General features: G+C 40.7%; 2 protein-coding genes across 2 annotated transcripts; one reads left to right on the top strand and one right to left on the bottom strand.

Moving 5' to 3' along the window:
* Positions 1-6,195: 6,195 nt before the first annotated feature.
* Positions 6,196-11,676, top strand: eif2b4 (eukaryotic translation initiation factor 2B subunit delta). Its single transcript, XM_022770423.1, has 13 exons — positions 6,196-6,247; positions 6,754-6,791; positions 6,889-7,057; positions 7,291-7,506; positions 7,611-7,693; positions 9,006-9,097; positions 9,224-9,338; positions 9,704-9,780; positions 9,932-10,034; positions 10,213-10,340; positions 10,657-10,834; positions 10,959-11,139; positions 11,335-11,676. Exons 1-13 carry the CDS (start codon positions 6,226-6,228, stop codon positions 11,532-11,534), a joined length of 1,602 nt encoding a protein of 533 aa, XP_022626144.1. The 5' UTR covers positions 6,196-6,225; the 3' UTR covers positions 11,535-11,676.
* A 791-nt stretch (positions 11,677-12,467) lies between these two features.
* On the bottom strand, positions 12,468-15,853 carry atraid (all-trans retinoic acid induced differentiation factor). The gene is made up of 7 exons (XM_022770422.1): positions 15,747-15,853; positions 15,417-15,550; positions 14,538-14,606; positions 13,960-14,031; positions 13,715-13,836; positions 13,503-13,603; positions 12,468-13,376 (listed from the first exon to the last, which is right to left on the bottom strand). The coding sequence occupies exons 1-7, from the start codon at positions 15,843-15,845 to the stop codon at positions 13,272-13,274; spliced, it is 702 nt and encodes a 233-aa protein (XP_022626143.1). The 5' UTR covers positions 15,846-15,853; the 3' UTR covers positions 12,468-13,271.
* Between the last annotated feature and the right edge of the window lie 834 nt (positions 15,854-16,687).

The raw sequence follows: 16,687 nt of genomic DNA, 5'->3' as shown, positions 1-16,687 counted from the left end.
CGCTGAACCAAACTCCATACATTAGATGAGCGTTTTGGGGGGGACATTTGAAATGGACTTCAACCAGGCTGATGATTGGAACTCAAATAGAAAAGTGGTTGACAGATTTAAAAAAATAAAATAAATAAATAATCACAGAGTAAGATGAGATCTTTCGCATGATGCATGACACATGATGAAAGAGAAACAGATGATTAGATGAGGCACTTTGGCTGATCAGTGTGTTGGCACATCCTCGGCCTGTGAGCCAGTGTGTGACAGTGATCAGCTGTCCCGTTAAGAGGAACAGCAGGATTATGATTTGTGTCTTAACCATTGTGTCCGGTGCGAAGTGACCAAGAATCCACTCAACAACAAAAGTCATCTGATATTCCTAGCACCCAGATATATCTGGCAAGGCCTTGGCGCATAGCTGACATTAGTGGAAATGTTGCATTTGTGATACTCCCTGGCCCCAGGCCATGGGAAATATTGAACAACTGTCGAATTTAGACAACATCCTGTGGCGGAGAAAAACGGGAGCTACAAAGATGCGATGGGGTTGCTATTTGTGGACGGCGAGTGCCTCGAAAATAGCGAGAGCATTAGGTTTCAGTGTAAGCCCCCATCTCTGAGCTCGAGCTTTCTGTGAATGAGGCCCGGGTTCCTATCACACCCAACCCCAGAGCTGATTTTAGAACACAGGTGTTGACCTTAGTGGAGCGGCTTGTGCTTGCTGCAGAGGAAAATGAACCCCTGAGCTCGGCCCATTTGCCTCTACAGTATTGGTGATCACTGCTGGTCACATAGATGCTTCAAAACACTCATATATGGATCTACACATTCTATATGATCACTAAGAAGATATTAACAGCAAGTACAATGAAAAAAAGTCATATTCTTACTGGCTAGATGGTTGATGACGGCTGATGGAGAAATTGTTATAGCACACTGATGACATTGACTCTTACAGCTGATAGATTTTGGACATGTTAACATTTCCTTTTGATTTTTCCCATCCAACAAAAGTAGCTACTAAAACACTCAGTGCTGTTTTATAAGATGGTCACCTTGTGGCCACCGGAGAACGAATTACTTGTTTGTTGGTGCCACAAGAACACTGATATCTTATTCACACTCCTCACATATCATTAGCTGTGCTTCATTAAAAGAGGTTTACATTTCAGTTCATCAATGCATTCACCAGATTTGGAGGGCGGTGAAGCGGCAGCCCCACATAGACCATCAGCTCATGTCATCATTACGTCACGTGAAAGTGGCTTGAAAATGGCTTTCAGAGGTGACTTGATGTTTTTGAAAACAGTGAGCGTGACTTTTTTTCCTAAACTGTAAATGACACAATGAAACTAAAGTGAAGCCCAGAAACCAAACTGGGATGAAATTCAACCTTGGCTTCAGCTGTGACTCATGGCCGGCTGTAACTGCTGTTCTGACTGTAGCCCCAAACCCAATAAAACACGCCCATCATGCAGTTGCTTCCTTGTTTCTCTGTATCCCTCTTTCTCCCTTTTTCTTTTTTTTTTCTCCAAAAAGGAGCCATTGACATTCGGTGTAAAATAGAGGCATGGTGGGGTGGGGGCTGAACAGAGGAACGGCAGGGGTGTAGGGTGTCTCGAGCCCAGTGTGAACAGCTGAGAGGTGTGATTTCACAGGCTGGCTCCCCCCTGTCAGGGCCCTGATTGGGTCGGACAGGAGGCGCAGGAGAGGCCCGGGCTTCTAAAGGACACCAACAGGTGGGAGGCCGCTGTGGAGGGGGGTGCTCCTGGCGGGATAGAAAAGGCCGATCTGCAAGGCCTGTTGTGGGCACAATCCACTGGCCAGATACGGAGGAGGATGGTTGATCGCAGGAGAGCTGAGGTGAAGAGAGGAGAGGAGCGGGGTGGATCTCAGGAAGTGGAGGGATAGTTTGAGATGAGTTTGGGCTTTGATGGGAGGGAAGGGCAGCTCCAGGGACAAGGAGTAAGGTTGGTCTGTTTGTTTTTGTTTCGTGAGAACAGAAAGTCATTTTGGTCATAGTTTTTTTTTTTTTTCATTTAAACTTTTTACAACAAACTGTTGTATAGTGTGTTTTTTGTGGATAAAGTCTCTGTGACAAGGTTTTCTGTAGATTCAGCTGTAGCAGGATTTAAGTCCCTGTGCTTCCTTTAAATTCAGCTTCCTTGATTTGCAGCACTGTGTGAGCAAAATCAGGTGTCAAACTAGTTGTTAGATGTTTTTTCTCTGAGTTTTACGACAGCACAACACGCTCTGGAAGAGTCCGACACCTCTGTCAGGTGAGGGGAAGCTGAGGTGTGATACAGGAAAGAATCAGGGAATTTTGGGGGGCGGGGGGGAAGGGGCATCCTAATGGCCATTTGGTTTGACACAACAGCAGTCAGATTTATCAAGGGAGTCACCACTAGATAGACAGTAAATGTGTAGGAGAGGCTGCCTGAACCCACTGTGGCCTCCAGCTCTGCTCCAGCTACTCGCCACGAGAAAACCAAGGAGAGGAGACTCAACAGAGATCAAGGAAGGTGAGTAAAACATAAAGATTCTACTCAAGCTCAGTTTTATTTTAAACATGTGCCGTTTTGACATTAATGTTTATCAATTGTGACCTTAAAACAGTTTTGCAAAGGACATTTTTACACAGTTGATGTGATCGACATGACTTGGCATGGCATGATGTTTAGGGAATAGCACAGATTGTGACCTTTGTCTGCTGGAAGTTAGTATTCGCCTCGCCCTCCAGAGTTATTTAAACACAGTTCATCATCATCACATTGGCACTTCCCATCAGAGAGCTGGTATTTGCCGGTCTTACTCCTAAATGTTCTAATGCTTGATGTCAGGGTCAAGCAATGCTGTTAATATTTTTCTTTTAGGATTGGAAACCCGGTAATTTTTGCTCCTACAAGTACGCAACTGTAGGAAAATAAAACACACTCTCAACAAAAATGAAACTTTAGAAATTTTCCCCATCATTTCTTCCATCAAACAAAACTCCTATACTTTCTAAATTTCTTGTGAGTCTGTGGCGCAGATGATCGAAGCCGCCATCATGTGTTCCCCTCTTTCTGTCACAGTTAACCATTGTTAAGCCGGTTGTTCCCGCTACTCTGCATCTGTGACTATGAAAGGGTGCTTTGTGTCCGAGGAGCGGTGAATCCAGTTGTTGCCCCTTGTGAGGACATGCTTCCTTATATCCCCATATTAATACACCACTTATGGAATGTAAGGAAGTGTGTGGTTTCAAGGGGTCATGAACACCAACCACAGTGGGAAGAAGAGACATTTCTGGTTTTAGTTTTTATGTAACTTTTTTTTTTTCAAGTGAATGACAAGTTATGAAAGATGGATTTAGTGCAATTGTCTGAGCGCGCCTTTGTCTGTTTTATGAGTTGGGAGGGGGGATGTCAGTGTGTGTGTGTGTGTGTGTGTGTGTGTGTGTGTGTGTGTGTGTGTGTGTGTGCGTGTGTGTGTGTGTGTGTGTGTGTGTGTGTGTGTGTGTTTCTGGCAAGGCAACAGGTGAAAGGCCTGTTCCCTCTCCTTCAGCTCAGGCACGTGTACAGTTAGCATTACTCCCAGGGCCGCTGATCGGGTCTCAGGGACTTCTTGAAAAATTCCTGCCCTGCCCCAACTGCTGACAGTCAAGGAGGATTGACAGACCACAGCTGTCACCCATTATAGCAACCACAGGACTCTCAAAAAAGGCAGCGGGGAGGGAGGGCGGAGATGTGGTGCTGTCACTGAGGGTGAAGGTTCGCTCCTGTAGGCTGGGTTTGGAAGGAAATAGGGCGATGTCACTGGCTGTCAGGCTTCCCAAACTCCTAAATAGGAACTTTCTGCTTGGTAACATGGAGACACTCGTTTCTATGTTGTAACTGTGCCGGTTATATCAATACTGATGTCCCTTCCCTCTCTCTGTGTTCCATCAGGTAAGGCTGAAGAGGACACGTCGCCCTGACTGCCTGCAGATGACGCCCACCTTCTATTCCTTCTCTTTTCTCCTCTCTCATTTCCCTCTTTTTCTGTGCCCTCTACCCTCGTACCCTTCCCTCTGCCCCCCCCTCCTCGCTGCATGCGTCCTCCTGCTCTCTCTTTGCTCTGCCTCTTGCAGCTGAAGCAACACACCTTGCTGTGGCTGGTCAAACGGAACCAAGTCAGGTGTTTCTGTGAGGTTTGGTCCCCTTCAACCAGCTACTGCGTCGTGAATTCAGTCAGCAGACACCAGCGTGGAATCAAAGGCACAGAGGGGTTGGGGTGTAATGCTGCACACTCTGGAGGTGGTAGTCGACAGTTGATTGTGTCTTTTCTTTGGCGGCTTGGTCTCGGTTGTCTCCTGTGTGGCACTGTGTGTTTGAAAAAGCAAATAAAAGATTATTGACAACAGACAGTGGTGAATTTAAATGTCTGAGGATTGTGTCAAATTTCAAATCATTTGCAAATTGCAATAATTGTCAAGAACATATTCAGAGAGTCAAATGTCCTTACAAGCAAACTGGACAAGTGATTTTCATCGGAGAATGATACAAAATATGTAACAGGCCTAATTGATATACATTTATGATTCTGGTAATAAAAAGGGGAAAAATACACATAACCTGCTTCAGCAGAAAACAGCTCACTGTAGCTAAAGTCTTTTTCCTTGCATGTTTGATGGATGATTTGTTTAATTGTTTTAAATTTTAATTGTTCAAAGAAGAGATGTGTGCAGTTTTGGACATGCACAGATTATTAGAGATTTATTTAAAACTAACTTAGTGTAAAACAGCTTTTGTCTAATCTAATTATACTATATATTCAAAAAGGGGGGAAACATTTAGTTGTAAACGTTTAGTCTGATAAAAGCTGCATTGGTAGATATTTTTGCAGTATAATAAATAAGTAAGGTCACAACTACTGACAACAAGCAACAAGCAGGCATAAAAAGTATGATTTGCTTGTGATGTCATCAATGTCATGTGTGAATAGATTAAACTGAATATCTTGATTCCCTTAAAAATAAATGACTAGGTTAGTTGTTTGTTTATTAATTTTACATTTGTCATATCAGTCCGGAGTCTGACAGTGTACATCGATACCAGTCCAGAGAATTCAGAACCATGGACAGCACCCATGATTCCCACTATAACAATAATTACATTCAGTGATCTTTTGTGATCTTGCCAGTAACGCACCACAGGAAGACTCCCAACTCCCAAATCCCAACTTTTATTCCCATATTACACACCCATTTTCATCACCCAACCGTGTGTCCTTGAAAAATGCAGTGAACCTCTGCACGCTCACTCACACATTATAAAGTGAGTTGCTAACAGAAAAATCCTTTAAATAGGTGATGCTTCCATTGTTACTGGAGGATATAATAAACTGCATGATGTGTTATTAGAGTTTCAAAATTGTGATCATGAAAAAAGAAATATTGAAAGCGTATTTTGTATGGATCCATTTTCTCTTAGATGTATGACATTGCAAAAAAAGATTGACGTTGACAATTTTAAGTATCTAGGCTGAAGGGGTGGTTGTACAGTAATTACAAAACTTGCAGTGCATAAGGATTCAACCATCAGGACCAAAGGGTCCCTCTTAGAATCAGATAAAGATTTAAGATTTAACTTTATGATCATTTTGCAGGATGTAGTTTCTGCTGCTGTTGAACTGTATTACATTATACATAGAGATGTTCCCCTCTCATTGATATAAATTGGGTGGACATATAATAGAAATACCCATCCATGTGACACAATACAATTTAACAGCACCACAAACCACAACCTCGAAAATGATAATACACTTGAATCAACACCTATTTAAAACAGTTTCAACACATGGTGAACATTATAATCTTCATGAATGTAGGAACTATTGCAGCACTATTGTATTAGACTGCATTAGTTTTAGCTGGGTTTACCTGATAAACTGCTGACTAGGCACTGTAGATGAGTTAGTAAAATATGTAATAAATGTGAGTAAAACTGTAAGAAAGTGTCTGTCCATGGTGGGTAGAGAGCTGTTGGGGAATGGTTTATTTTTATTTTTTATTTTTTATAAGCAACAGAAGCATTAATGATGAGCAATCAATTGAAAGCTAGGCTACTTACAGTATATACTTGGAGCAAATAACTAAACACCACTGGAGTAGAGGCTATGGCAGCACTACGTTTCTCCACGAGGGGGCGATATAATTTGTTGCGGCTGTAGTTCCTGCAGGAGCAGAGGAAGCGAAGCGGCGTCGTAAACATGGCTGACAGTGGAGTGACAGGTGAGTTTGGGAACGAGTAACATCTGGACTTTATATCTGTTTCCAGATATTTTGGTTATTTTACTGTGGGCGCGGCAACAGAATGTCTTGCACTTATAATTCATGTTTTGTGGTCTTTGGTTTTGGCTCCTAGCAAAGCAGACCTTCCAAATGCTAGCAGTGCTAACGTTAGCGTTGCACGCTAAACAGTGCAGTTTAACGTCAGACATCCTAATGTTATTGCATCATCTTTTCGAATAGTTTTTAAATGAACAAAATAATTATAAGAAAGCCGGTTTAAGTTGTAACTCTGCTGTGAAGATGATGGTAGCAAACCAGTTTGGTGACTGGTGTCGTTAGCCCGATGTAAACCCAGTCAGCTCAGTGACATACAGGCAGCTAACAGCGTCACTATATCTGAGGGAGCCAAAGCTAAGTACAGGCTGGTCCTGTCATCAGTTCCTGTTACCAACAAAGTGTGCATTAAACTGATGTAACCATATGATCACCTGTTGGTTGTTTTACAGATGGACCCGAAAAGAAGGGTGAAATTGAACGAGCAAAGGTTAGTGTTGGTCTTTTCTTGGATTTTGTCATACCTTCATATTAGCTTACATATATGACCTAATTGTACCGTTTTCTTTGACTCTGTCACTCGACAGGTTGAAGGCAAAGAAATGACCAAGGAGGAGAAGCAACGGCTGAGGAAAGAGAAGAAACAGCATAAGAAAAACAAAGAGAAAAAAGATGACAAGGCTTCACAGGAAAGTGAGAAAGAGAAGAAGTCTCTCAGTTCAGCTGCTCCAGCATCCCAGCCTCCAACACAGAAAGGTGCATATGATATGGGCAGGATACAGCACCGTTTGGACACTTATTAGAGCTGTAGGAGATGCACTGCATTGAAATTTGTCATATAAGGCACATTCATTTTCTACTTGTTGATTAATAAATAACGTTGATCACTTTTACGATTTTAGTAAAGGAAATTTTCTTCCTGTTGGTGATCCATATTGCCATTAATCTTAACACTGACACCTTTGTCTGTCTTTCTGTGTCTCCTCCAGCTCCTTCAGCAGTGCCTGCTTCCGCACCAGTCCCCGTACCTGCCTCAGAATCTCCTGCCCCGGCAGACAAGCCCGCTAAGAGTAAAGCAGAGCTAAAAGCTGAGAGGCGAGCTCGACAAGAGGCTGAGAGGGCGTCTAAACAGGGCAAGAAGGGAGAGGTGGGTCAGCAGGCTACCACGGCCAAAGCCAAAGCACCACCCAATGAGCTGCAGCCAGGTACTGTATCAGCTAGGAGGTCAGCACCAGCACTGACAATTCAGACAAGCTGAAAGTACATGTTATATACTGAGGAGAAAGTCTAACTCTTTATTTATTTTCAGTGGTAAAGAGGCTCCCAGAGCACATCCAAGTGGACAACCCAGATGTTTTAAAGAAATTGGCCAAGAAGTTGGAAAGACAACAGGTTAGCCACTTTTTGTGTTATCTTTAATCATGGAAGAATGCTTTGTCTGAGTCAGGACAGCTTGCCTTGACATGATAGCCACACTTTTTGAACAGCCCTGTGTGTTTGTGAATTTTTGTCTTGTGCACATTAAATTTAAATTCACTATTAACAACTTGAAACTATAAAATACAAATAAGAAATAGATATAAATGAACTGCATGTTTGTGACTCTTTGTCTTACTGGAAATGACTAAAGCTAAGTAGGAACTGCTTGGATGTTGGTTGTTGTAATCAGGCAGGTAGAAAATGATATATCACATAATGTGTAATTTGTAGTAAGGCAAGCACTCGGAGGAAAGAAAGATGTCAGAGCAAATGCTAAAGAAGGTCTTTGTGTACTCTCTTACGCTCTTACGCTCTTACACTGTCACTTACACTGTGATGTGTAAATCTCTGCCTAAAAGGCGTAAGACATAATTACAATATGATGATGATCAGGAAGCTCTCTGCCATTTCCACTTACACTCGGTCATTTCCTGCCAAATGAAAGTCGCAATCATTTCTGAGTTAACTTAAACGAATAACTTATCATTATTGTCTAATGTTAAAGTATTTACAACAAAGACAGGTCTCAACATGTAACCAACACCTCTAAAACAGTTGTGGCAGTATATTAATCATGTTTTGTCATTCACTGCAAGCTCACATAACCATCATAACTGCATGTGATTGTGCGTAACATTTCTTTCAGACACCAGGGTACAATGCTGCTACAAAGGTCAAGGTCTGACTTTCTTGAATGTGTGCCATTGACATTCGTCTCATTGTGTTTTGTTTGCTACCCTGTAACTGTCGTTGTTTTCCAACGCCGCTCATGAATTGAAAAGTTAAGGATGCAGACTTGCTGTTTGGTCCGTTTGGACGGAGGTGGTATTTCTGTGTGATGTGTTTGTTTGGGAAGTTGTTGAGAACTTGTTTTATTGTTTCTTATTTGTGCTCTGTGCTCACTTACAACACTCGGCTGTTTGCTGTGCAGGTCTTTGGTTGTAATCCATACTGCTTTTCTGTTTGTGTTTGGAGAGTATTTGCAACAAAATCATACATAATGGAAGTTAAACATGAACAGGTCTCTGTCAATATAATTTGATTGTAGCCTTTCAAATTGATCCCCAGTAGTAAATGTAGTTTCTCTCTGTGGTCCAGAGACTTACCCGTTTATTGAATTATGCCGAGGCTGTGCTGTGACTGTGTGTTAACATCACTATCTCAATTTGTAACCCCTGAACTGCTGGAAATTGATGGCTCTCAATTGTAATGTGCTTTATTTCAGATCCCACTCCGGTCAGACTACGGCTACAAAGTCAGTCTGTTTTCTCACCTTCACCAGTACAGCCGCAAAGCCCCTCTAACACAGCAACTCAGGTAAGCTGACTATATGCAGGAGCATTGTCTGGGGGGAAAGGTTTGCTGAACGTAGCGCAGTTAAGGTGTATTAGATAATACCCTCATCCTTAAACTCGCTACTGACTCTTTGTTTTTCTGCTGCAGCATTCCCTCCACGGTCATTCACCCTGCTATTGTTCGACTGGGTCTCCAGTATTCACAGGGCATTGTGGCAGGATCCAACGCTCGCTCTGTAGCCCTGCTGCATGCCTTCAAACAGGTACAGCCCCAAAGAACGTAGACCATTCATTCTGAGTGCTTTACAGTCTCATCTCAGCAGCAACAAACACATTCATCTGTATCACTGTATTGTATTTTTTTGTGTTTGGCTCTGCTTCTAATCATGTACAATGAAAGTGCAAGATGTCAAAAGATATTGGAGACACTGTCAGTTTTTCAGTTTTCAGTTCCTGTTCAGCTTTATTTTATTTTAGAAATAAATGAAGTGTGCTTTTAACAGCGAGCATAAAATAATTACAAACGTCTGTACTAATACAAGGGTGCATCCAACATGTACTAGTGATGTGCATGTCAAATACCTTGAATAATATGAATAACTTTCACATGTACTGTTTTTATCCTCAGGTAATAAGGGACTATACTACACCTCCAAATGAGGAGCTATCTAGAGACTTGGTCAACAAGCTGAAACCTTATATCAGGTACAAACGTGAAGTTACTGCTTAACATGGAGGTATTTCTTATCTTCTTTCTGTTTTGACAACTCATACCTTATATCAAGTGAAACAAACTCACCGATTATAACTCATGTCCCTGCATGTCCAACTTTTTTTTTTCTTATTTTTCTTGCAGTTTTTTAAATCAATGTCGCCCTCTGTCAGCCAGCATGGGTAACGCAATCAAATACATCAAGAAGGAGATCTCCAATATTCCTAGTCAATGCAAAGAAGAAGAGGTTAATGTCACATTTGTTTTTTCTCATAATTTAGCCTGAAAACACGATGCAGCTCACATTGACAGAGTAAACTACACGTTACACGTTTTCAGTTTTTGTCCTCATGTTCTCTCTCTCTCTCTCTCTCTCTCTCTCTCTCTCTCTCTCTCTCTCTCTCTCTCTCTCTCTCTCTGTGTAGGCAAAGACCAAATTGCTTAACTGTATCGAGTGCTACATTAATGAGAAGATCGTTCTTGCTGCTAAAGCTATTGCCAAGTACTCCATAGAGAAGATCAGTGATGGAGACGTCATCCTAGTTTATGGATGGTAAGCCTTTTTATAGCTGACATGGGAAGGGTAAAAAAAAACGTTTTGTTTTATTTTCATAACTGTGCGTGTTCTTAGTTTCATTAAACCTAGTTTCGTTAAACCTCTGGTTGCTCGTTACTTAGTATTGCTTAATTGTTTGTCATGATAAAGAAATGCAACATTTATGTATCCAGAGACAAATCTTTTTTTAAACGACTTGTGATGCTTTCTCTTCCCTGTTTTAATCCGTCTTCAACTCCCTCCTTCCTTCCACATTCTCATCCAACTTTACCACATCTCATTTTCATCTCTGCGCTCACCTCCCTCTGGTCAGCTCGTCACTGGTGAACCACATCCTGTGCGAGGCCTTCGAGAAAGGCAGGAAGTTCCGCGTGATCGTGGTGGACAGCAGGCCTCGGCTGGAGGGCAGGGAGGCCCTGAGGCGCCTGGTCCAGAGAGGTATCAGCTGCACCTACGTCCTTATCTCGGCTGTCTCTTACATCCTTCCAGAGGTAATCATGACACCGTAGCACTCTGAGCAAGTCACTGATATTGATTTATTAAAGCAGTTCATCGCCCATGGAGTGGCCAAAGCTTTTTTGCTTAAGCACATTGAGCTTCTTCATTCTGCCGTAGGTATCGAAGGTGTTCCTTGGCGCTCACGCTCTGCTGGCCAACGGTTACGTCATGTCTCGGGTGGGGACATCACAGATAGCTCTGGTGGCCAAAGCCTTTAACGTGCCTGTGCTGGTGTGTTGTGAGACCTACAAGTTTTGTGAGAGGGTGCAGACAGATTCTTTCGTGTCCAATGAACTCGGTATGGAAACCATTCAGTGGCGTATTACATTTGTTAAACTGTTACACAAAAACTGCCTGTTTCTTGGAAATGATTAGATTTTTCATCACTTTAGTTCAAATGCTGCTTTTGTAACGTCTGTATTCCTTTAAATTCCAACCAGACATTAGATGGGGCTGTCAGACTCATCACTTTATCATCATCTGTCCTTTCTAGATGACCCTGATGACCTCATTGTGACCCGTAAAGGAACGACTCACCTGGAGGACTGGCAGCAAGTGGACTCTCTCGGCCTGCTTAACCTGGTGTATGACGTGACGCCGCCTGACTTCGTGGACCTGGTCATCACCGATCTGGGAATGATCCCGTGCACCTCGGTCCCCGTGGTGCTGCGAGTCAAAAACGTGGACCAGTGAACGATCTCCATCTCACGTTAGTCTTAGCCAAGAGGCTGTTTCTCTGCGGTTTGATGGGGGAGGGGTTTGTGTGCATGGATGCTTGCACACAACACAAAATATCGTGCTTTTAGCATGCAATAAATATATATCTGAAATGGCATAAGCTTTTTAAACAGAGTCCATGTGTGTCTTTGTGGTAGCATGAGATTTTTTCTCAGGCTGATGGGACAAGAAGGCTAGTTGTCTTTTAACATTGGGGAAAAGGCAAGATGTTATATGAGATCCATGCTATGAACTGTTTTTTTTTACAACAGAACATTTAATTGCCAGTATTTAGAGCAGAACAAATTCCCTCATGGTTCACAACACGTTCTGGTTGTCAACCACAGCATGCAATTTTAAACTAGTCATAAATGGTTCTCTAATTACAGTTGGATCGGCAGTATCTCTGAGGAGCTTTATGGCTGCAATAAGTTCTGCAGACTAGTTTTTAATGACTTGATCAACTGAACAGGATAAGAGAGAGTAAGACGAACCAGGTTTGGCAAAGGAACTCGGATCGTTTATTGTTCTGTCCTCAGGGGACAACACAATCGTGCTTCAACTTTAATATTGGCACAAATTTTAGTCCAACTCAAGGGAAAGTGAAAGATTGAAAAAGCAACATTTCCTGCACACCGCTTGTTTCTTTACAGGATCATTTTAGTTATTGCAGTGTTCAACTTTCATTTTATAAACACACTGTATGGACATTCAGACATTTAAGACTTACTGAAGTTGTGACCTGGCCTTGTATTTATTAACCATATATATTCTCCTTCATTGGTGACAAAGCAGGTGTTTCCCAGTTAGCTGAACTTAAATTTCCAGTTTATAAAAACTTAAATATAGAATTGCTTTATACTATATATGCATAAGACTATAGTGGTAGCTTAAGAGAAGAAGCAGATGTACTGTTTTAAAATCTTTAATGGAACCCTGAATCTTATTGGGAAGAAGCATTGTAAGTACTCACCCATCAACGTCAAGACATTACTACATGTGACTTATGAACAAATAATTCAATGACAAGGACAAACATTTTATGAGATACCAGAGTTTAACTCAACAATAAGTACACAACATTGAAACATGTCAGATGTGGTCACAGCAAGTGACAGCTAAATAACACTAGGAGATTAACTTAATGCCTCACTTTGTAATACATAAAAACTAAGCTTGATATTTCAATGGTTTACATGATTCATGTTGTGGACCTGGCTTGTTTTTTTTTTTTCTCTGAGTAAAGTATGTGTTCAACATGCAGTAAATAGTCATTCTACAACTCCCCTCATATATGCAGTAGGATATGTAGTACCATTGTGTAAACTCAGTCAGTAAATGTTTGGCACAATTAACAGCAAGCAAAGGTTCAGGATTTTAACACAGCCTCTTCATTAATAACCCGTGTCAGTCAGCTGTAAATAGTGGTAATTTTTGACAAAAATTTAGAAAAAGTAATTAAAACTTGGGGAAAATCCTTTCTCTAAAATTGCACAAATGATTCAGTAATAAAATAGTCAAATGTCAGACTTAGAAATTCCCCTAAGTAAAACAGCTGCCCCAGAAAGGTGTAAAATTAAATAAATTCTAGTCTAAAAGCAGCCTGGGGTCGCCTCAGACTTTGTGTCAGCATATTTCCCTTTATGAATTGTCAGCTTCAGCTCAGTAGATCATTGCAGGTAAAGATAAAAACCAGACCACTGCAGTTCAGCCTCAGAGGGATTTGGCCTTACGTCTCTGGGTGACCCACAGTAGGAGGGAGATCACGACTGTAGATGCTCCGAGAGGCCCAAACACCTGAAGAGCTGGGAACTTCCCCTATTGACAATGTTACCAAACGCATAACTTAAAATAATCAAGAGATTCAAGTGCACCAGTGTTCAACTTGGATATAAAGTGGATAATAACATGAATGATTCAGATAAAGCTGCTTGCAGAACTGACCTCCCGAAGACACTTGTATCCATGGTAGTTGTCAGCACAGCTGCACTCAAAGCTGCCGGGACCATAGGGGGCGCAGAGGGAGTTCTCCGGGCAGTTCATGGCTGAGGATTGTCAGTTATGAGATGAACAGATGTCCCGTATTACAAGAACGCTACTGCAGTGTGAGATTTTTTTTTTTTGTCACAATGGAAGATTATCAGATGGGAACTTACACAGCTGTCCGGTCTGGTTGCACACATTTTTCTGTCCTTCACAAATACGATTTCCATCTTTGACCTCCACCTTTGACCAAGACGTGTTGCCTCCTGGACAAACTATGTCTTCTGGCAAAATCCTAAAGAGACACGCAATTTGAGCTATAAAGGAATAGAACTAACTTTATACTCATCAGCACTTTATACAAACTTTATTCTCATGATCAGCTGTCATACTTCACTTTTTTCAACTATATACTTACATGTAATTTAACTCAACAAATCCTTGAAATGCTGTGTCACTGATGTTGACAAAGGGATTATGCGAGAGGTCTCTGGAAAAAAAAATTGATAAAGTAAAATACTTTTGAAGGCAATTACAAATGGTTCCATATGGACAAATTAAAAAATCAATAAGACTTTGTGGGGGATAAATTTATATTAGCTCTAATGATATCATTCTCTTCAAAGTGAAGTTTTTGCCAATAGAAAAGATGAAAGTTTTTATTTGCTGCAGAAATTGAAACTTTCCCAAACTGCTGCTGCCTAAGAATGTTCTTAACAACACTAAGATCATTCTTAGTCCAACATGTGGGACGGACTGTACCTATTCCTGGTGCAGAAGTGCAGAGGTCTACAACAGTTTTATCATATGGTACACGCCCATTTGATCATGCAGAATCAACATGCACAGTAGTGATGAGCACAGTTCTGCTGCTTTTTTGCCTTAAAAATACCCTCAGTCACTGAGGAAGAATCCAGGCTGGGTGCTCATTATTTTGTGTGCCCACTATGCTTTATGATGTTTAAATTGGTATGAAATTTTATTAACTGTACATACATCATTAACGCTGTTGATGCCTCATGAAGATCCTCAAGGTGAGTTAGTGAACAGTTGGATAGATCCAACCTAATACAAACAAAAAAAAAACATTGTGAAAATCTTACTGAAGTTGCAAAAGCCTGTGCTGTAATTGGTGTCAGACAGGGACAATGACTACAAAGTTGCACTGGCAACATAGAATACACTGTATTCTGTAGTCTTAATACACAAGTTGATTACAAAGCAGAAAAAAGTTTTTCTTAACCCAAAAAAACCATGTCTTACTTTCATTGACCCGGACCCCACAAATCCTCTTATTTTATAAATGAGGTTCTAATGAAGACCGACCAAACCACATGCATACTCTCGAATGGTAATAACAATATAATGGTGGTATAGCAAAATAAAAGGGATTGCAAAAGTTGCCAAATAAGGTTGCACTTTTGCATTACTCTTTTGTGTTTTGTGACAAAGACAAACAAATACAAGCACGGACACCAAGAAATAGTTAAGGATATAAATACAAAAAAAATAAAATAAATAAATAACTACTTAAAATCAAGAAAAAATACAAAAATAATCTATTTCCCAATTACTTGTATTTTCGTCGTTTTTAAAATTCATATGATTATTTACTAAAGGAGTTTTTTATCAAAACGCAACTGGACTTTAAAGTCCAGTTGCCTTTAGGATACCATGACCTGGACAAATGAGAATATACACAGGATGATTATTTACCTTTCTGTAACTTATTTATTCATCTATATATGTATTTATTATTGCTCTGTACAGTGTTTGTTAACTTTACTACATCTCGTTATCCGCAGGCCACTTATAGCTTATAACTTATAACTTGTGATTCCGATATACACCCTGAAGGCAACATTGAAGTCCTACCCGATGATGTGTTCAGGGTCAGTTGTGTTGTCATTTCTGAAGCAGCAGCGCCCGTCTATCCGTCCAGCGGATACTGAGCAAAATTCGGCCACAGTGGTGCCATTTATGACAGCCCCGCTGCAGAGCTTACATACCTGTGATTACGAATAATTACGAAGATAAATAAGGTTGTAAACAACAACATTTCCAGTCATCTAGCGCTTATATGACAACTACGGCTACTTTACATTCACCAAAACATTGTGTTTATTAGCGATATGTCCGTATACTGCGTCATTTATTTATGCTCGTTAAGACTACAGCTGTTACACTGACAAATCCCAGTCTTACCTGCAGCTCAGTCAGGTGATAACTCGCGTTAAAACATAAATTAAAGATCAAAATAAGAACCACAGGTTCCAGCTGGCTGTGTCCAGCTTTCATTTTCATCGACTGAAGTCATATGATCGTACTGTAGTGGACATGTGACAGGAAGCTGGTCCAACACTTCATCCAGAAGTCTAATTTAATTTTGCGCTGCAATTACGCATACAACAAATTTGGGAAGATTTAATGTAATATTATCTGTCCATCGTGCATAGAATAATTGAGTAAGGAGTGAACACATAAAGCAAGCATCATTGTTCTTTATTTGTGCATAAAATTTGATAAAATGTTGAAATACTTAATTCTAAATATAAAAAAAACACCTTTTGTTTAAATTCAATGTTGTAATGCAAATAGGTCAAATTTCATTATGTAAAAGTATTCTGACTTTTTTTTTCCTCATTCAAAATTATTAAGTGAAATAAATACCACGGCTGTAACATCAACAGTTCTATTTAATTTGATTTCTGAATTTTTTGACGAAAACTAGACGCATTTTTTCTGACTAATGAATTTTGACTGCGCTTTCACTGTCACTTTGGGTTGCACCAAATAAAGTGGGGACCTCGATTTAGAAGATTTTTATAATATTCAAAATAAATGAGAAGTCATGTTTGTGGCATATAACTAAAATTACTTATCTCTTTTTTATCTATAGTGTAATACAAGTGACAGAAATAATGTCACTGTTCTCTTATTTTTTTTCACCCGTAATGACTGGGACATCCCCGGCTGAAGATAAAATGGTTTGGCCCCGAAGGATTGTTGCAATGCCTCTTGATGGGCCACTAGATACACATAACACAGAATGGCTTGACGCTAATGGTACATCTACGTTTTCTGCGATTTCTGTCACATTTTATCCATGTATATACTCCTTCGCCGAGCACACTTTTCTTCAGCAA

Source organism: Seriola dumerili, unplaced genomic scaffold (assembly GCF_002260705.1).
Source record: "Seriola dumerili isolate Sdu_G_001 unplaced genomic scaffold, Sdu_1.0 BDQW01000025.1, whole genome shotgun sequence".
Classification (NCBI taxonomy): Eukaryota; Metazoa; Chordata; class Actinopteri; order Carangiformes; family Carangidae; genus Seriola; species Seriola dumerili.
This window is presented reverse-complemented; position numbering and strand designations above follow the sequence as displayed.